Below are 20,076 nucleotides of genomic sequence, written 5' to 3'. Positions count from 1 at the left end.
GATACGTGTCTCCATTCTCCCCATCTACACCGCATCACCTGTGCACAATACTGTTTCAAGTCATTGAGTAATTATTGTCGTGTTGGTGTTGTCATAATGTAGGATAGCCAATTTCACACAGCAAGGTTCTACAAAGAACAGGTAGGTTAATGGCATGTCAATAGTTTCATAGATGAAAGTTAAGGGTTAAATATTGGATGGGACATGAGATAACCCCACTGCTGTTCCTCAACTAATATATTTGAATCAGTTAGGTTATTTGAGAGGCCATATTGAGGCTGAAAATTCAATCACATAATTCTGAGAAAAAAAAGTTGCAATGCCATTGAAAATCAGTTCAACGTGGAGTAGTTATTTCTGAGTCCCTTAGCACCCATTGGGAAATTTGTCTCCTCACTTCTCATCAAAATGTTTACACTCTCTTTAACCTTTTTTCCGCATAATAGTCTCCCAAATGACATGTAATATGTAACATGTGCTTGCACTAGCCTGAAAAATGACAGATCGTACTGCATTTACTTAGAAAGTGGTATTTCAGAAGCATTCTGCATCTACAACCACCCAAACCACAGGTTTAAAGTCAGTCAAAGGATCGTAGATGTGCACAGCACATAAACTGACCCATTCAGGCACCTCATTCCTCTCACCTGTGATACCTGGACACGTTAATATCACTTTCCTTATAAGGCCCTCATCCCTTCGAGCCTTTCCTATCTAAGAATGTCTCGAAAAGTCTTTTCAATATTGTAATTGTATCTCACTCCTTTACCTCATCTGGAAGTTTATTTCAGAAAATAGGTCCTTTGACCTAACTCGTATGTGTCGACCAAGATGCTAGTCCCGTTTTCCTGAATTTGCTCCATATCCCTCTAGACATTTACTGTTCTTGTACCTATCCAACTGTCTTTCAACCATTGTAATTGAACTTGTTATTGTGAATAGTTGTGGAGGATGGGCAAAGAAATTGCAAATTAAATTCAGTCCTCAAAATTATGAGAGGGCTGCATCTTGGGAGAATTAATAAGGAAAGATATACACAACGAATGATGGAAATACTAAGGATCTTAGAGTTCATATCCAAGGACCCCCTACGGCAGCAAAGAAGCATCTACAGGATACGTGCCTTCATTAGTCTTTGCATAGAATATAGGATCACTGTACAACTCTATTTAAAATTAGTTAAATCAGAGGGTGTATTTCTGATTGCTACACATATGAAGAATATGGAGAAGGTGAAAAGAGATTCACCAGAACATTGCCTGGCATGGTGAGTTTCAATTCTGAGCAGTGACAGAACAGACTTGGCTTACCCGAGCACAGAGAAGGTTCAGGGGGACCTGATTGAGGTACATAGAAAGAAACATTTCCATTCAGCATAGGTGTCTATAACCACAGGGCATTGCTTTAAGGTGAATAATACTTTGTGTGAAGAAACATACCCCCAATTTGCCTTTAAATTTCTTCCCTTCACCTTAAACCTGTGTCCTCAAGTTCTGGACTCCCATGCCCTGGGCAATCAATTCTAACTACCAATACCCATCATAAATTTACTCTATGTACCTCCATTTGGTTGTTTATCTGTCTCTTTTGTTCAGTGAGAATAAATCCAACCAATCTAATTGCTCCTTCTGATCCCAGGGCTCCATTCCAGGTAACATGCCGGTGAATCCCTTCTGTACTCTCTACTGCTACCATGTTATTCCTGTAGTGCGATGACCAGAACTATACACGATAGTCCAAGTGTGCCATAACCAAGGTTTTGTGCATGCCACAATATGATATCCCAACTCTTATGCTCAAAGCTCCAGCCAGTGAAAGCAGTCGTGCAAAATACTTTTTTCACTGTTCTATTCAACTATGTCACTACCATCAGGGATTGACACCACAAGGTCACTCTATACATTGATGCTACTAAAGTCTCTGCCCTCTATATCTCCTGCCTGAATATGATCACTCATTGCCTTAAAGTTGTGTGTATTAAATTCCATCTGCCATGACTTTATCTTTCCACCTGAGTTTTATCCCACTGTGTTCTGAGACAACCTTCTTTGAAATCCACAACTCTGCCAGTTTTTGTATCTTGAGCAATCTTTCTTATCATGGACATAACATGCCCTTCCACCACCACCCTCTGCCTCCTATCACCCGACAATTTTGGTTGCAGTTGGCCACATCCCTCCTATCCCTTGTGCCTCAACCTTCTGGACCAGTCACAGCTTCTAGACCTCAGGATCATTCCAAGCTGTTGTTGCTGATCCGTGACTTCCGGAGAGAGCCAAGAAAGCAACATGGATCAACAATCTAGGGTTTCTGATTGATGTCTTATTAACAGACTTCCAACAGTGCTGTGCTTGGCTAAATTATATCCTGGACTGGGATTAAAGCCATAACTTTCTGATTCCATGACAAGAGTACTACCCTTCCACCAAGCCAAGTTTGATATCTTCCATCTGTAAAGTTTTGGTATAAAGGAAAATTGTTTTGACCAGCTTCCACAGCTGGTATTGATCTTTCAAAGTAAAATCACAACATTAATGTCAATTCCTTTGTGAAAGTTGCTTTCTAAAAAGTTCCATTGAGCCACTCTCTGAGGAAAAGGAGAACATAAAAGGATCTTCACAGCAAAGCCAGGTTTGGTAAAAGACTTATCTTTCTGACGCTCCGGCCAAGGCATCAGAGCAATGCACGTTCAACGGGAAGGTTTGCAGATGCTGTGATTGTAGAGCACTGCGCAGAAGTACTGGAGAAACTCAGCAGGTCAGGCAATATCATTAGGAAGCAGAGAGAGATAACCAATGGTTCCAGCCTGAGCCCTTCATCAAAGTAGAGTAAAAAGCCTGTGTTGGCCTGTGTACCTCTCTCGACCCCTTCTTCTCTCCTCTCCTCCCCCCACCTTTATATTCAGGCACCTGAGTCAATAATGAACCAACCAATCTCATGTCTTTAGGGTGTGTGAGGAAACAGGAGCACTTGGAGGAAATGCATGTGAGCATGGGGAGAACATGCAAACTCTACATTGTATCTGACGTCAGTATTGAATCTGGCTGCAAGAGCTATGAAGTAGCAGCCCAACCACATCTGCCACTGTGCCACCCAAATATCTTAACACTTAATGAATTATGCAAGTCGAGGAAAACCTCATGTGGATCTTCAGAAACTGACCTTTAACTTAAGCTGGTGGTCCACCTGAAGCTTAACTAATATCTCAGCTAGAGAAGTAAATTTGGCACAACCGTTCCCTTCTGACACCTTGGGCCATGAAAGTGTATTATTGCGATGGAGAGCTCCCCCTCACATTGTTAATGCAACAGATGCAGTTGGAGTAAAAAATACCCATTAGGTCAGGCAGCATCAATGGCAAGAGGAACAACATTAATGTATCAAACCTATCAGGATTCCACCAAGAGGAGTTGGATTTTGATAACCTCTCGAGTGATTTGAATAGTCTAGACCAGTGGTTCTCAACCTTTTTCTTTCCACTCACATACCACTTTAAGTAATCCTTATGCCATAGGTGCTCTGTGATTAGTAAGGGATTGTTTACGGAGGTATGTGGGTGGAAAGAAAAAGGTTTGTAAACCACTATTTTAATCATACCTAATTGACTCATTATTTGCACTGTTTCATAACTCCAAAGGAAATGGGCCAATGACAATTTTTCTCAAGCAAAATATTTCAGTAACAATTGGGTCTAGAGCAGAGATTCTTAACCTTCCCTTCCCACTCACATACCACCTTAAGCAATCCCTTACTAATCGCAGAGCACTGATGGTATAGGGATTACTTAAAGTGGTATGTGAGTGGAAAGAAAAAGGTTGAGAACCATTGGTCTAGACTGTCATTCAGTGAAGTGTTGGTGAATGCAGCACTGCAAAAAAGTCTAATAGAATCATAGGGTTATACAAAACGGAACTCAATGGCCATGCCTTCTCTTTCTCCATCTCCATTCACCCCATTTGCCCACATTAGCACTGAATCTTCGATGAGTAGGGTTTCTGTCTAGGTGTAGAGCCAGAGGAGAAAGGGAAGATTTTAACCGAATATTTTGTGTGTTTAGTGTGGAGCAGGATAAGCAGGAGTGGGAGGTAACTAAAGATGGTCTAAGGAATGGCTGCTTCAGAATTGTTAACAGTCTAAACAAGGTGGACAGTCTAAACCAGGTGCATCCCAGAACATTGTGGGAAGGCAAGAAGGAAATTGTTGAGGCCTTGACTGACATGTTTAACTAAACAGTGAGGACAGGAGAATTTTTGGATAGCAGGAACATGGCAAATGTGATGCTATTATTTAAAAAGGACTGAAAAGGTTACCTGGATAAATACAGGCCTGCCAATCCAGGCAAAAAACTCTACTTCTCAGATCCTTCTTAAAACTCCTCCCCATTTTCTTAAATCTATGTCGTCTGGTTTTTGATATCCTTACCATAGGAGGAAGATTTTAGCCTCCTACCTTATCCATGTCTCTCATATTCTTTTATAGTCTCAGCCTCCTTAGTTTCAGGAAAAACAAACCCAGCCTAACCAATCTGTCCCCATAACTAAAGTCTTCCTGGTAAATCTCCTCTCCTGTGCAACTGTATCCTTCCTCTGGTATGAAAATGAATAACTGTTAAGTGATCAGAAGGATCCTGTGGAAGAATTATGTGGCTGTGGGCAAATTGGTTTCCTTGTACCTAAATTACTGTAGAGACTGTTGTTCAGAGTGCTTCATTGGCTGCAAGATGCCTTGAGACATTCTTGAATGTACTTTACAGATGAAAATTGTCATTTGTTTACTAGGTTGGAATTTCCACAGGAGTTTCCTTAAAAAATGTGGACACGGACTTCTTTTGACAATGGTATTTCATTGTCCTTTTATATGAAGGATATATGATGGTCCAAAATCAGGAACCTCACCATTCAATTGTTTGAAGGAATGAGTTTTCATATAATAATTGGCATCATTTTTAGCAAAGGTTTTGTACTAATTGACAGAGGAAAATCAACGTCTTAATCACCTCTCCCCAACCCGAAGTATTTTCCAGCCGGTGATTTGCATTTGAAGTGTTCCAGGTGTGCTACAGGATGTGGACATCTTATTTTTGAGGAATGTGTCTAAGCAAACAGCAACGGCCAACTGATATCTTTCCTCAGTGGTAATGGCTGCATTTGGCTTAGGAGACTGAACAAAGGATAGTGATCTTCTTCAAAATGGGTCAATGAAATGGGAAGCAAATGGAATGGCAGCTGCTGGAATCTGAAACGAAAACAGAAATGCTGGAGGAACTCAGCAGGACGGGAAGCGTCTGTGGAAAGAGGAACTAGTTAATGTTTCGGTTCAGAACGGTGGGGGTGTGAGGGGAGGGGGAGCGGAAGCATGACATGAAACATTAACTAGTCCCTTTCTACAGAGGTTGCTTGACTTGCAGGGCTCTTCCACCATTTCTGTTTTTGGTCCAATGAAAGTCATTGGGCCCCTACATGAATGTTAAGGTTTGTGCACGGACCTCTGGTATGGGCCTGAACTCACAACGTTCTGACTCAGAGGCAAGAGTCCACAACATTAAGGTTTTCATTTGAGTGCTTTTGGGATAAGCTCACTTGCACATTCTTTAGAGCATCAATTTGTGGAAATTCAGTGAAAAATGGGCATAATTTCAGGGAAATTCAACAGTATATTTAGTGGATAGCTCTGGGCATCTTTCACATGATAAACATAAGGCCAGATACAAATCACAAGCTGTTGTGTCCCCGAATCAAAACTGACTTCAGACCCAGGCTTCTAACAATTAAATGTGACCATTGGAGCTTCACTGATAAAAGCTAGTGGCACAATGTCCCTGAAATTAAAAATCTTCCCAAGGAATGCTCAATGTAATCTTGTAGCAGCGCAATCAGTGCCTCTCTCTTGCACTATAGGTGAAATGATGACACTTGCGGGATTGCGGATGCTGGAACCTGAAGCAACACACAATCTGCTGAAGGAACTCAGTGGGGCGAACAGTGCCAGTGGGAGAAAAAAAATGGTTGACGTTTTGAACTGGAGCCCTTCCTGATGAAGGGTTCCGCCCCTGCACATTGACAATATTTCCCCCATTGATGCTTCTCAACTTATTGAGTTCCTCCAGCAGATTGTGTGTTGATGTAAATGGTAATCAAAAAGAAAACTTCAGGTAATATAAATGGTGCCTGGAGGACTCAATGATGCTGGAAGTAACTTCATAGAGGAATAAAAACATCTGCATCTGGAATAATCCTTTCCACTGTTAAGAGATGCAGTGATTTGAAGCTGCATGGTCTGATTAGGGGTGGGCAGCTGGCCCCCTCCACTCTTGAGGGATTTCCCTCTTCACAATCATTTCCTAAGGCTATTTTAAGCAATCGTGTGGATCATCAGTATTTGCCACTTGCTCAATTTCCTTCTGTTAGTGCAGGAATGCTTTTCTAACCACTACAAGGTATACACACACCACACACGACAGAGTACTGCAAGCATTGACATACTACTGTTAATGAAATGCTGATTTCAAGAATGCCTGAAGCACTGACTCAGGGTGAGGCAGGGAGCAGTAGAGTGTGAGTCCATAGATTAAACTTGTACAGTAAATAGGTGCACCACTGTAGTAAAACTTTATTGAAATAAAGCATTCCTGCAGTACCTATCTTGGCTTCAGGATGTCCTTGGACACTTTGCACCACTGAGTTGTTGTCATTGTTTAAAGTGGAAAGTGCAGCAGCCAAATTGCACTTCTTAGTGTGATAATGGGTAGATGATCTCTTTGGTGTTGTTGATTCTTCTTTCTTTCTTTGGCTTGGCTTCGCGGACGAAGATTTATGGAGGGGGTAAAAAGTCCACGTCAGCTGCAGGCTCGTTTGTGGCTGACAAGTCCGATGCGGGACAGGCAGACACGATTGCAGTGGTTGCAGGGGAAAATTGGTTGGTTGGGGTTGGGTGTTGGGTTTTTCCTCCTTTGCCTTTTGTCAGTGAGGTGGGCTCTGCGGTCTTCTTCAAAGGAGGTTGCTGCCCGCCGAACTGTGAGGCGCCAAGATGCACGGTTTGAGGCGTTATCAGCCCACTGGCGGTGGTCAATGTGGCAGGCACCAAGAGATTTCTTTAGGCAGTCCTTGTACCTTTTCTTTGGTGCACCTCTGTCACGGTGGCCAGTGGAGAGCTCACCATATAACACGATCTTGGGAAGGCGATGGTCCTCCATTCTGGAGACGTGACCCATCCAGCGCAGCTGGATCTTCAGCAGCGTGGACTCGATGCTGTCGACCTCTGCCATCTCGAGTACTTCGACGTTAGGGATGTAAGCGCTCCAATGGATGTTGAGGATGGAGCGGAGACAACGCTGGTGGAAGCGTTCTAGGAGCCGTAGGTGGTGCCGGTAGAGGACCCATGATTCGGAGCCGAACAGGAGTGTGGGTATGACAACGGCTCTGTATACGCTTATCTTTGTGAGGTTTTTCAGTTGGTTGTTTTTCCAGACTCTTTTGTGTAGTCTTCCAAAGGCGCTATTTGCCTTGGCGAGTCTGTTGTCTATCTCATTGTCGATCCTTGCATTGATTAATGGATTACTATTGGCAATGGAGTTCTATGTCTGGGCCAGTGTTAATCCATCAACCAAGGGACAATCACAAATATCCCTGCTCATCTCAGGAATACGCCCCTGAAATCTTCCGCAGCCCTGGAAAAAAGACAGGGCTGCGTTTTTTAACATATGTCATATCTGATGATGCACCAGGCCCTCTATATTATACTGCGATAATTGTCCAGATTTCTGTGCTTGGAATGGGGCTGATCATACCTGTCTGATTTGGCACTGCCCACTGACATCACTGGAGCTCAAACAACAAGGCCCTCGTTTTTCCAGTGGCACCAGAATTAAACAAATTACTCTCATTGATGAAAATTGCAAAATTTATTTCTGCTGATGGGATTGCCTTGTGTTGATTTGTCCAGTATTTCATTGGGTCAGGATAGACCATTGGGTCAGGATAAATTGTCCTGCCGAAAGACTGGAGAACTCAGAGAATTGTGTGTGTTGTCTATCAACCTCAGTCCTTTGAAATCAGCAAAGCAAAATGAAAATCTGCACTCTCATGATCTATCAATATAAAAGGGCTGCAGATTTTTCCAATAGCTCCCAGCATTGAAATATTTACTCTTTATATTGCAGGTTGAAGAAAACATACGCTCAATGTCACGCCTTACTTTCCCTGTTTTAAAAAAAAAATCAGAATGTTATTCTTACTTGAGAAAACCAAAACAGGTCCAGTTTTTGTACTTTCCATCACTAGATTTGCAGCAGAGATTGCACACCTCAGACCCAGCAATTTCACTCTCCTTCCTCATAAGGACTTTCTAACTAATTATTAGGTAACTTTGTTTATACTCTTACTAATAAAGATTTTTGCAAAAGGTTCAAAGGGGATCTGTGGGGGCTAAGGCATTTTTTTACAACTTTGAATATATATACGGGTTACTAATTTTCTTCTCATAGAATGCAAGAGAACACAAGCTTTTCATGGTTTGAATGCTAAATTACAGATAGTTGATGTAATTTTTACATCCCACATTAGCTTTCCTTTTGAATGCAGCTGTTCTGCTCCAGAGCCTTGAGCACAAAAATCAGGCCGAATGGTCCATTAAAGGTTTTGGTTGCCACGTCAGGATATGTAAAAGGTCTCATCACTTTACTGCAGAGGCAGTTACTCATTTTTAACTGTGGCGCTTTTATTTGTGTTCTTGCCACTGAGTCTGACGTTTATTGGCTTAAGGCCTACTCCAGACTCTTGAGCACAAAATCCATCCGATGGAGCAAAGCATCATGTCCTCCCTGGGGTCCTGAAGAAAATTTATCTTTCAGTCAACCCCGCAAGAACTGAGCATCTGGCTGTTTATCTCCCTGTAGGGTGTAGGAGGATGCTGTGGTCAAATTGGCTGTAACATTTTTTCAGTAACTACATTCAAAAGTCCTTTATTGATTGCATAAAATTTAGTGCTGTTCTGAAAGATGTTCCAAAACATGCAAATACTTTTGTATTTCAGATTAATGTAATTAATGAGAAAAAGAAATCTTTTAGCAAATGCATCACAAAATTCCATACGGGCCTTCTTCTGTCTATTGAAAAAACAATTGGTTCAATCCTAACATATAAAGACTGCACAACAATCTACATATCAATTGCTAAAATAATTCAAGACACTTTAATTAACATAACTTTCTTGATAATTTTTTTTTCTTGAAGTGCGTTTTTAGCCAGTTAATTGTACCGGAATGTGTGAGTGAAAATAGATGGAAAATTTCCCTCCTGACGGTTTAGAAAAGCAGAAGACTGCACTGTCATCAAATCTACTAATTAGCAATCAGCAAGCAAACTGGGGAAACCCCCCCAACTGATGCTAAACATGCTCTGCTGGAGGAGGAACTCGGTTGGTCAAGCTGCAGCAGTGGGAGAATGAGAACATTTGAGCCGACTCCCCTCATTGAGACTGAGGAAGCCAGAAGCCAGAGTAAAGGGTGGGAGGAGTGGGACAGGACCCCAAGTTGGATTGGTGAACTAAGTGTAAGTGAAACATGGTGGGCAGAAGCAGGAGATTGCTAAATTCTAGTGAGGGGGGGGGGGGCAAGAAAAACTGGAGATGTGTCTAACAGTATGGCATGGATGATTAGAAGACAATCTGAAAAGAAGAGCAACTGTGAATGGTGGAGATCAGATGGAACTAGGATGGAAGGTGGAAGAAGAGTGGGAAGAAGGGGGTGAAAGGAGATGGACCAAAGAGGAGGGGGAGGAGAAAAAGTGGGGATGCATAAGAAAGAAGGTGAGAATGGGAAGAGTAAAAGTGGTACAGAAGAAGCAAGCTGGGTCACTACCTGAAATAAGAACATTCTACATTCATATCATTTGGCTGTGGATTGCCCAGGCAGAATGTGGTTTTGTTCCCCAAGTTTTTACTAGGCTTCACTCTGGCAGTGGAGAAGGCCCAGGACAGACTGGGCAATGTGGGAAGGGGAAGGAGATTTGAAATGGCATGCAACCTAGATCATCAGGATGGTCACTGTGGGCAGCACAGATGCTCTGTGAAGCAATCCCCAAGTCTGTGTTTGGACTCACTGATGTAACGCGGGCCCCATCAGGAACACTGAATGCAGTAGATGAGTTTGGAGGAGGGTTTATGTGAATTTTTGCCTCATGTGGAAGGGCTGTTTTTGTCTCTGGATGGCGTGAGGGAGGAGGGGTATGAATTGGTGATATATTTCCTGCAGTTGCAGGAGAAAGTACCAGTGGTCATAGAGAGGTGGTTGTGAAGGATGAGTTGTTAAGGGAATCATGGAGGAAATGATCCCCATAGAAAGCAGAAAGGGGTGAGGAGTGGGAAATGTGTCTAGTGGTGGGTTTAGTGGCAGCTGGCAAAAATTATGATGATGTGTTGAATTTGGAGCCTGATGGAGTGAAAGGTGTGGACCAAGATTTATCCCCTGCCCAATATTTGATGATGAATCTCTATCACGAGAAAGCAAATTATCTGGTCATTTATCACATTACTGATTGTGGGAGCTTGCCATATGCAAATTCTTTACTAAATTTCCTGTTGCACAGTCCGTGACTCCCTTGTCCACATCCCTTCCCCGTTAATTGCCCCCTTGGTGCCTTCCCCTGTGGCTGCAGGAAGTGCCACACTTGCGCCCACTCCTCCTCCCTCACCACCATTCAGTCGTTGCAAGTGAAGCAACACTTCACTTACATATCCACGGGAGTCATCTGCTGCATCTGATGGTCCTGTTGTGATCTTCTCTATGTTGGAGAGCCTGAACGCAGGCTGGTAGATTGCTTTGCTCTGTCCGCATCAGTGACAGGGATCTCCCAGTGGACAACCATTTCAATTCTGCGTGCCACTCCCATGCAGACAGGTCTATCCTTGACCTCAGTTGCTGTAAAACCAGGGCCATCTGTAAATTGGGGGAGCAACACCTAATTTTTCATCTCAGCTCTTTCCAACTGGATGGCATTAATATCGATTTCTCTGATTTCTGCTAACCTATTTCCCATTCTTCCTCCCTCCTCTCCATCTCTCTGCCTTCTTTCCTCCAGCTCTCCATCCCCTTCCTCTCTGTTCACAAAGCCATCCCCCTCCCCTTGGCTGCTGTGCCTTCCCTCCCTTCTCCACCTATTACCTCCTGCCTTTGGGACTGTGGTCCTCTCCCTACACCCCCCCCCCACCCCCAAACCCACTATTTTGTTTGGTCACCTGCCCAAAATTTGTCCACACCTTGATGTTAGTTTTGTGTCTTCTTCTTTGCAATAAAAGTACACCGTTTGACCTGCTGAGTTTCTCCAGAATTCTTCAGAGGTGCTTTGTTGGATGTGAAATGTTTCAATAGAGCAGACCACAGAAGTCTTGTTTCTTTTCTCCTTTCAAGGAATTGAAGACACCTTCAAGACAGCTGCTACAGAAATGAGCCTCATGGCTGGCGGTGAAGACATAAATGCCACAGAATTATTTGGAATAGGTAAGGCACTAGTTTTGCCCAATGAAAAATAAAACGTAAAGCAAAGTACATAGTGATGTAAATAGATTGGGCAAATAGGTCAAATTGTGGTAGAATAATTATATTATAGACAAGTGTGAGGCCATCCAAGTCAGACACAAAACAGACAGATGCACATATTTTCTTGAAGCCGTGAATATTCAATAAGATTGAAGCATCCTTGTTTGTTGATCACTGAGAAGTTAAAAAAAATAATTAAAAGCAAATAGAACATTGGCCCTTATATTTCAAGGACAGGATGATAATGGGAGAGACATTATGCCTGAGCTATAGAAAGGCCTGGGTAGACTATTTCAGTTTCTGGAATATGGTGTAAAACACAGACTGCTGGATGAACTCATGATGTTTCTGGTCTGAGAGTGAAGAGGGAAAGTAACCAGCTTGAAGAGGAGAGAGTGAGCAATGAGACAGGGGCCAGTAAATGATAAGTAGGCCAAGGAGGGATAAACATGATGAGTGGGTAGAGCCAGTGGATGGAGGAGAGGGTGCAGGTCAAGACCGAGGGCTATAAGTAGGGAATCACTGACTTCCAGTGCTAGAATCTGATGAGTATAATTCTCCTCTCACTCCTACAGGGCTCCATCTGCCCTCTTTTTCTTTGGTTCTATCTTTCGTCCATCTGCTCCCAACTCTAACCCTCCCTGTCCTACACCTGACTCCATCTGTTCATCATCCTTCACCCTCCTCAGTCCACCAATCATCTACTTGCCTCTAACTCACCAACTTCCTCTCCAATTTATACAGAGTGCCTTCCTTCCTTCCTTACTCTCAGTCCTCAACCCAAAATATTAACAATTTCTTCCCCATCCACCTCCCCAAACCCACCCCCGCACAGATGTGCTGAGTTTCTCTGGCAAATTGTTCTTGGCATGGAATACTAAGAGAAATCCAAGGGATCACACCTCGGAAAGGGTAATCTCTCACTGGCAAATGTGCAGAATCCTATGAGATAGCAAAGGATTAATATCAAGAAATAACTACGGAAACATGAGTATTTGCTGGAATTTAGAAGGATGAGTGATTTGATCAAAAATGTTCAAAGAATTAAGAACTGAAAGGGTAGATAGAAAGAAATTATGTCTACAGATTAAGGAATCTTGAACTAGGAAACATTGTCTAAAAATTAGAAATAGGCCTTTCATAAGTGAATTTAGGAAAGTCTTCCACAAACAACATGTATTGCTTGATGTTTGGAACTCTTCCATATGTGTCAGTGGATGGAAAGTCATTTACTGAATTCAAATTAGACAGACTTCTATAAACCAAATATATTAAAGGATATTGGGAAAAGGCTGGTTTGCACTGTTGGTACATAGGAGCTGTGATCTAATCAAATGGCAGAATATTCTTGAGAGAAATGGCCTTCTCACATTCCAGCATAATTTTCTTGGGTTATAAAGCTGGTGATGTGGCAGAAAACTATGTAATTGATTTTCTAGTTATTTATTAAAGAATCATTGAGAGTCGAATAGCTTTAGAATGGCTTTATCTTCATACATTAAAATGAAGTAGGACACTTTTTCTTTAATCTTTCACACTGTATTGTTACAAATTACCCAAAATAAAACTGAAATCATTTGCCAGATGCATGCTAAGTCACAGCCAAATTAAAGTCATAGAATTCTTCAACATGGAAGCTAGTCCTATTTTCCACATTCAGACCATATTCCTCTAAATATTTCATATCCATTAACCTGTCTAAATGTCTTTTGAATGTTACAATTGTCCCTTCTTTGACCACTTCCTAATCTTTGCCCCTATGATTTTATAAGCCTCAGTAAGATTCACTCTTACCCTTTTATGCTCCAGGGAAAAATGTCTCAGTCGATTCAGCCTCTCCTTATTATCTAAGCCAATAAGTCTGTTAACATTCTCATGAAACTACAGCTGCCCACAATACTCCAAGAGCAATCCCACCATTGACATATACTGTTGTAACATGACCTCTGCTCCTGTTCTCAAGGTCCTGACCAATGAAACCAAGAACCTTCTTCACCATCCTGCTTACCTATGTCACCATTTTTGAGGAAAAATTTACATGTACCCCAATTCTCTTTGTTTTCTAATACTGCCGAAGACCAACCATTCACCATGTAAGCCCTGTCTGAATTTAACCCACCAAACTGCAACACTCATCTGTGTTAAATTCTACGTGTCATTCCTTGCCCCACTTTCCTAGTTCATCAAGATCCTCTTGTGATCTTAGAATCCTTCCTCATTTTCCTCTTTTGTTGACATGCACGAACTTACTAACCATGCTAACTACATTGTCATCCACACAAAATCAACAGTGGACTTAGCACCAACCATGCAGCTCACCACTAGTCACAGGCCTCCAATCTGAGTAACAACCCCCTCACCCTCTCACCCCTACCAACAAGCCAATTTTGTGTCCAGTTGGCCAGCTCTCCTTGGATTCCATGTGATCTAATCTTCCATTGGCAATCTTATCACATGCTTTACTAAAGACCATGTCGTCTATCTGCCTGCCCTCATCAATCTTATTGGAACCTTCTTCTAAAAACAGTCAAATTCATGAGACACAATTTCCCACATATAAGTCCATGTTAGCTATCTATAATACCTTTCCATATGCAAGTAGATCCTGCCTCTCAGAATCATCTCCAGTAACTTGCCCATGACTATTATTAAGTTCATTGGTCTGCAGCTTCTTGGCTTTTTAAAATGAAGGCACAACATCAACCATTCTCCAAAGCTCAACTGTGCTTAATGTTGATATAAATGTCTCTGCCATTTCTTTCTGAGATTCCCATAACATCATTAGATTCACTTGATCGGACCCTGGGGATTTATTTACTTTTATGCATTTTTAATGTCCAGCACTACCTCCTCTGTAGCATGAACTCTCTTCAAGACATTGCTATTTACTTCCTTAAGTTCCCTAGACTCCATCTCTTTCTCCTCACTAAATTCAGTTGAGAACTACTTGTTAAAGATCTCACCCATCTCCTGTATCTCCAAACATAGACAATCTTGTCGATCCTTAAGAGCCTATATTCTTTGGCCTTTAGTATACTGCAGAATCTCTTATTTTTTTTAACCTTATCTACCAGAGCCATCTCATACCCCCTCCTTATTTCTCTCTCAAATGAACTCCCATATCCTTTATATTGCTCAAAGAAATCACCTGATTTAACAGAAATACACTTCCTCTTTTTTTCTTGACCAGGGTTCCCAAATATTGCCAGTTTTGTCCTTCATTCTACCAGGAACATAGTTTCCATAAACTTCTCTTACCTCTCTTTTAAAGTCCATTTTATCTGCCCACAGTCTCCCCCAACCAATATTTACAGGTTCCTATCCAATGCCATTAACATTGACAAATATCATTTGTTCCTTGTGGATCTTGCCCCTCAAAATATGTTTCCCTTATGCAAGAACTGGTTATGAATCTAAAACTAAGTGGTCTATTTGTAAGGCTTTAATTAACAGAGTGACATGGGAATGAAGGCACAACCTGGTGATTCAAATGGGGTGAATCAATATTACATCAATTTACATCGTAAATTGATATCAGAGTGGGAGCTACAGACTTCTCCAAATGGAAAACTTGAGAATCAAAATCTGAAGCAGAGACTTTTGCAGCAATCTTTGAGGATTTACAGACACCTGGTGGCAAATGATCATTGTTCTTTTAATTTTGAATATGGGCTTCTAAGAATAAGGTCATTACCCATCCCTATTTGGTCTTGAGAAAGCCATGCTGGCATTCTGATATCTATGTAATGCAGCTAATCTCACAGGGGATTCCAAGATTTGATCCTTTGGCTTTGAATAAAACATGAAGGAGTGAAGCTTGGACATTAATCTGCAGCTGGTGAATTTGCAAATGTCCGTTGCCCTTGTCCTTCTCAGTGACAAATCTCGCCCAGCACTGTTGAAGACAACTTCTTGAGATACTATTTTCAAAAGGTATATAACATAACCACTGTTAGTAATGGGGTGCCCTCCAGGTGGATTGTATTGTCCTGGTTGGTAATGAATCACCCCACAGGCATATTTCTAAATGGGGAGAAAATTGGAAATTCTCAGATGCAAAGGTACCTGGGAATCCACGTGCAGGATACTCTGAAGGTAAATTTTCAGGTTGGGTTGGTGGTGAAGAAAGAAAATGCAATGGTATCATTCATTTCAAGAGGAATAGAATATAAGAGCAGGGATGTGATGTTGAGGATTTATAGGGCACTGGTGAGACTTCTCTTGGAGTATTATGAGCAGTTTTGGGATCATCATTTAAGAAAGAATGTGCTCATATTTGAGAGGGTTCAGAGGATGATTCTGGAAAATAAAGAGTTATCATATGAGGAATGTTTGACAGATTTTGGCCGCACTCATTAGAATTTAGTTGAATGAGGGGTGGCGTCATTGAAACATCTTGAATGTTGAAAGGGGTGGAAGAGTAGATATGGAAAGGTTGGGAGAGTCAAGGACAAGAGGGCACAACTTCAGGATAGAAGGATGGCCTCTCAGAGCAGAGATGAGGAGGAATTTCTTTCGCCAGATGTTGGTGAATCTGTGGAATTGGGCATATTTGAGGCCAAGTCATTGGGTGAATTTAAGGCAGAGATTAATAGATTCTTGATTAGCCAGGACATCAAAGGTTATGGGGAGAAGGCCAGGGAGTGGGGCTGAATGGAAAAATGGACTAGATGGCTGAATAGCCTATTTCCTCTTCTCTGTCTTATCCCCTTAAATGCATTGTTAATTAAGGAAAAATTTGGAGGTGAGACATCTGCTGCAAAATACACAGTCATGCTATGCTCTGGGACCCTCAGTACATAAGCAGTTGATCCAGTTAAGTTTTTTTGTCAGTAGTGACGTTCCTCAATCTAGATGGTATTCTTTTTGAATATCAAAAGTTGATAGGAATTCTCAGCAATCTGGAAAAGCTCCAGTATTGCCCATCTCTCTGTGCTTTGCAAGAGAGCATTTAGTTCATCAACTAAAAATATTTTTATGGACTCTCTGTGGATAAAACAAGAAATTACTGAATCCTCCATATTGTGAATGGAATCAAATTAGTTGGATATTTTGAAAAGGCTGGGGCATTTCCCATACAGGGTTCAGGATCAGAGTGGTAGAAGGCAGTTTTTCAATTCCTCACGGGATCAGAGAGTGGAAGTCACTTCAATAAAATGCAAGTTTTACCTAAATTTATCATTAATCGGGCTTCTACAGTTTTCTTTGGTTGCAAAGCAAATATGTTGAATGATGTGAAGCCAGAATGGGTGGATGGGGTTAGGACGCAGATCAGCTGTGATCTCCTTTAAAAAAACTCTAGCAATCGTATGTTTGGAGCAGAGTTGTTCAGTGTCATTCCTCTGCTATACAATAAAACTGTTCAATCTGCAAACATTTCTGGGGATGATTATAGTGGGTCAGGAGTCACAGGGGTTATACTGGCCTCTCATGAACGAATACTCTGCAATGGTGAAAGTGGCTCTTTAAATTGATTGCTAACACAATATTCCCCCTTTCCCTACCAATCAATGATTGGGTGATCAGATACAGACAGCTGCGAAAGATGGATGAACTGTAAAAGTGAATTCCTAAAGAAATACATGCACAAAGTTGTGAACGATCTTCCCAGCTGCCCTTGTTCCTATCCAACTGAAATTGCCTACAGCACGACTGACATCTACGATCGAGCCAAACGCAAGGTCTTTCGCTGGAAAGATGCAAGCGGCCCGAAAGAGCGCCTGGAAATCTACAAGCCAACCGCCCGCTACTGCATTCGCTCTATGCTCTCCCTGGAAAGCACAACGCTGGCTGCCCAGCATTGCTGCTATGATGAGAACATGCAACTCATCACGCGGGGTAAAGGCGGGGGAACACCAAACCTTATCAGCATTGAGTTCTCAGCAGAGCTGCATTATAAAGTGGACATTCTGCCATGGATCATTTGCAAAGGGGACTGGAGCAGGTACAACGAGGTCAGACCTCCAAATAACGGTCTAAAATGTACAGACAACCCTTCGGATGAAGTATACAAAAGACAGTTCGAGGAGGCCAGGGAGTATTAAAAACAAGTTCTCCCCGGGCAGAGATTAGTAGACTGTCGCTTTTTGGAGAAGTAATTTTTTTTCCCATTTGAGGACAGCTCACTGAATAATGGGCGCCCAACGCATAAAAAAATACCATGCAACAGAGTTCAGTCACTTGGCACCTTTTCGATGCTTTCCTGCTCCAAACTTTTGAGGACCTTTTTAATTTTGGCAGCACTAGGCTTGTAGTTCAAAGGGAAAGAACGTGCCCCTCTCTGAATAAGGGGAATCAAAGGGAAGCACATTTGTTTAATCTAATTCTGTAAGAGAGACTGGAGGGGGTGGGGCGGAGAGTTGTTGGTGGAGACAACCCACAGCATTCAAAACATTCTCTGGATTGGAGTCATTTTCAGTGAATCAAACTATAAACAAAGAAAGAGGCACTCCCCCCCCCCCCCCCCGACATTGGGTTTAATTTGGTCACAAGCGCCTTCTAATTTGTTTATAAATTTTAGCTTGCGTTGAATACAAAAAAAAGAATTGTTACAGAAGTATTCGCTTTGTAAAGTTTTGTCAGAGAGATTTTCTTATTGAAACTTTTAAACAATGCCCTTTAAGATTTGTAAAGTCTGCATTATTTCTGGACAGTATTGAGCCGGGGGGACACGCACACTCTCACACGCAGTGCTTCATGTGGTTTGCCTATTTTAGATACCATCTGGACCGTGGGCCAGCTGAGCAAAGGAAATAATCACGGGGAGACTTTTATTCGGATAAACCTTTATGAAAAGCAAACTTTAAAATAAATTGGGTCTGAATTTCAAATAGATCCTGGAGGTCATCCCCCCTTCCCCTCCCCGCCTCGGCTCCCCAACCATTATTCTGTGTGTGTGTGTGAAATGTTTCAACCTGCACCTTTTAGCGCGCTGCCCTTGCGATGGCGGAGGCTCCTTCCCACCCACGGGCATTTGATCCGTGGCAGCCTGCAGGACCCCCTTCCTGAGCACAAACACCATGATCAGCTTCAGATGCCGCTGGATTGTCAGCCCGACGATCTAACCCATCATCTCACCCATCGGGTCTATGTTTAATTTCTATCCCAAAGCTACCGGTTTGTTTTGCCCCCCTGAAACATTCCTGTTTCGTCCTTCCCCGTTTAACGCGGAAGAGCGCAAAAAAAATGCCAGTCCCGTCAGTACACGAGCGAATTACATTTTCTAACGGGATCAAGGCAGCTCATCACCCAGTCTGCCCAGGAAGTCCTGAAGATCAAAGCAAGGTGCATTTATTTACCATTGTGTCAAGTCAAAAACCCCACATTTCAGTGCCTGACATACGATCTTCCCAAATCCGAATCCTTTCGGAATAACATCGCCTGTCTTAGTATCTGAGTTCTTCCAACAATCCCTTCTCAGCAGCTCGGTTATAAAACGAACGTCCTTTAATACCACGCAGAATCCCCACCTGAAATTCACTGCCAGTTCCCTTGAATAAAGTGTGTATTCACTTTCAAATAAATAATTGCATGGAACAATTATGGGTTTAATAGTTTGGAGATTTAAACTGGCACCTCTCTATACATTCATGCCAAAAGCAGGAACACGAGACGCGATGATTCCAACCCTAAAAGTTGTGGAGCATTTTGTGATCACGGGGAGACTTTTATTCGGATAAAGTTTGAACTGTACTTTTGTTTTAATTTCACATGAAGTTCCCGATCCAGGTACTGGAAACACTCCGTTCATTGCTTCAACGGGAGACAGGGAAGTAGGTGTCACCAGCAATGGGTGGGCTTGGGTAGAGGGGAGGTGAAACTGGCACGATACACCTCCTACAAAATCTTTTTTCCTTGCTGCGAAGTCCGATGGTAATTGTCATAAACATTGTACGATGTATATCTGCAACTACATTCGTACTTGCTCCAGCCAAACAGGTACTCAAAGAAAAGGTGTAATAATAAACTAACTGGATTAAAAGAGACTATAAATGCATAAAGTAGATATTAAATGTTCACTGTAATCCTGGTGCAAAGAAATGACTTGCAATTGGACAGACTGTCCTTTTTTGTGCTGCAGTAGTGGTCCATGATTAATGAAACAAGAATCTGATATCTGTTGGAAAGAACAGTTTCCTGAACCTCAGAGATGCTGGTTTTCAGGCTTCTGTACCAAAGGAAGCAGTGAGAAAAGGTTAGGAGGGTAGGGGTGGGGGGGGGGGGGGTGGGTGGGGGGGGGGAGGGTCCTTTGTAATGCAGCGCTTCACATAGATGTCTGCAATAGATGGGAGGTCGGAATCCATGATGAGCCTGATTATGTTTACTCCCTTTAGTGTTCCTTGGCCCTGAAATTGCCAAATCAGGCTGTGGTGCTACCTGCTTGTACACTTTCCACAGTGCTCATTTGATAGAAAATATCACAACCCGTCAAATTTTTTCAGACTCCTCAGAAAGTAGAGGTGATGGTGTCTGCCAGATGAAAGTAAGACTGGGATTAAATATAACCCTAGCCTGCTCAGCGGTATCCAGGTTCACTGTAAATT

General features: G+C 42.2%; 1 protein-coding gene across 1 annotated transcript in view; it reads left to right on the top strand.

Moving 5' to 3' along the window:
* ism1 (isthmin 1) overlaps positions 1-18,836 on the top strand; it is a 103,210-nt gene extending 84,374 nt beyond the window's left edge. The window contains exons 5-6 of the mRNA XM_069931841.1: positions 11,405-11,494; positions 17,060-18,836. Of these exons, the coding sequence (XP_069787942.1) occupies positions 11,405-11,494; positions 17,060-17,577 (608 nt within the window). The 3' untranslated portion in view covers positions 17,578-18,836. The remainder of the gene's footprint in view (positions 1-11,404; positions 11,495-17,059) is intronic.
* The last annotated feature ends 1,240 nt before the right edge of the window (positions 18,837-20,076 follow it).

This window comes from Narcine bancroftii, chromosome 4 (genome assembly GCF_036971445.1).
Source record: "Narcine bancroftii isolate sNarBan1 chromosome 4, sNarBan1.hap1, whole genome shotgun sequence".
In the NCBI taxonomy this organism is placed as follows: domain Eukaryota; kingdom Metazoa; phylum Chordata; class Chondrichthyes; order Torpediniformes; family Narcinidae; genus Narcine; species Narcine bancroftii.
Note: the sequence above shows the minus strand (reverse complement) of the source record. Positions and strands in the feature narration are given on the sequence as shown.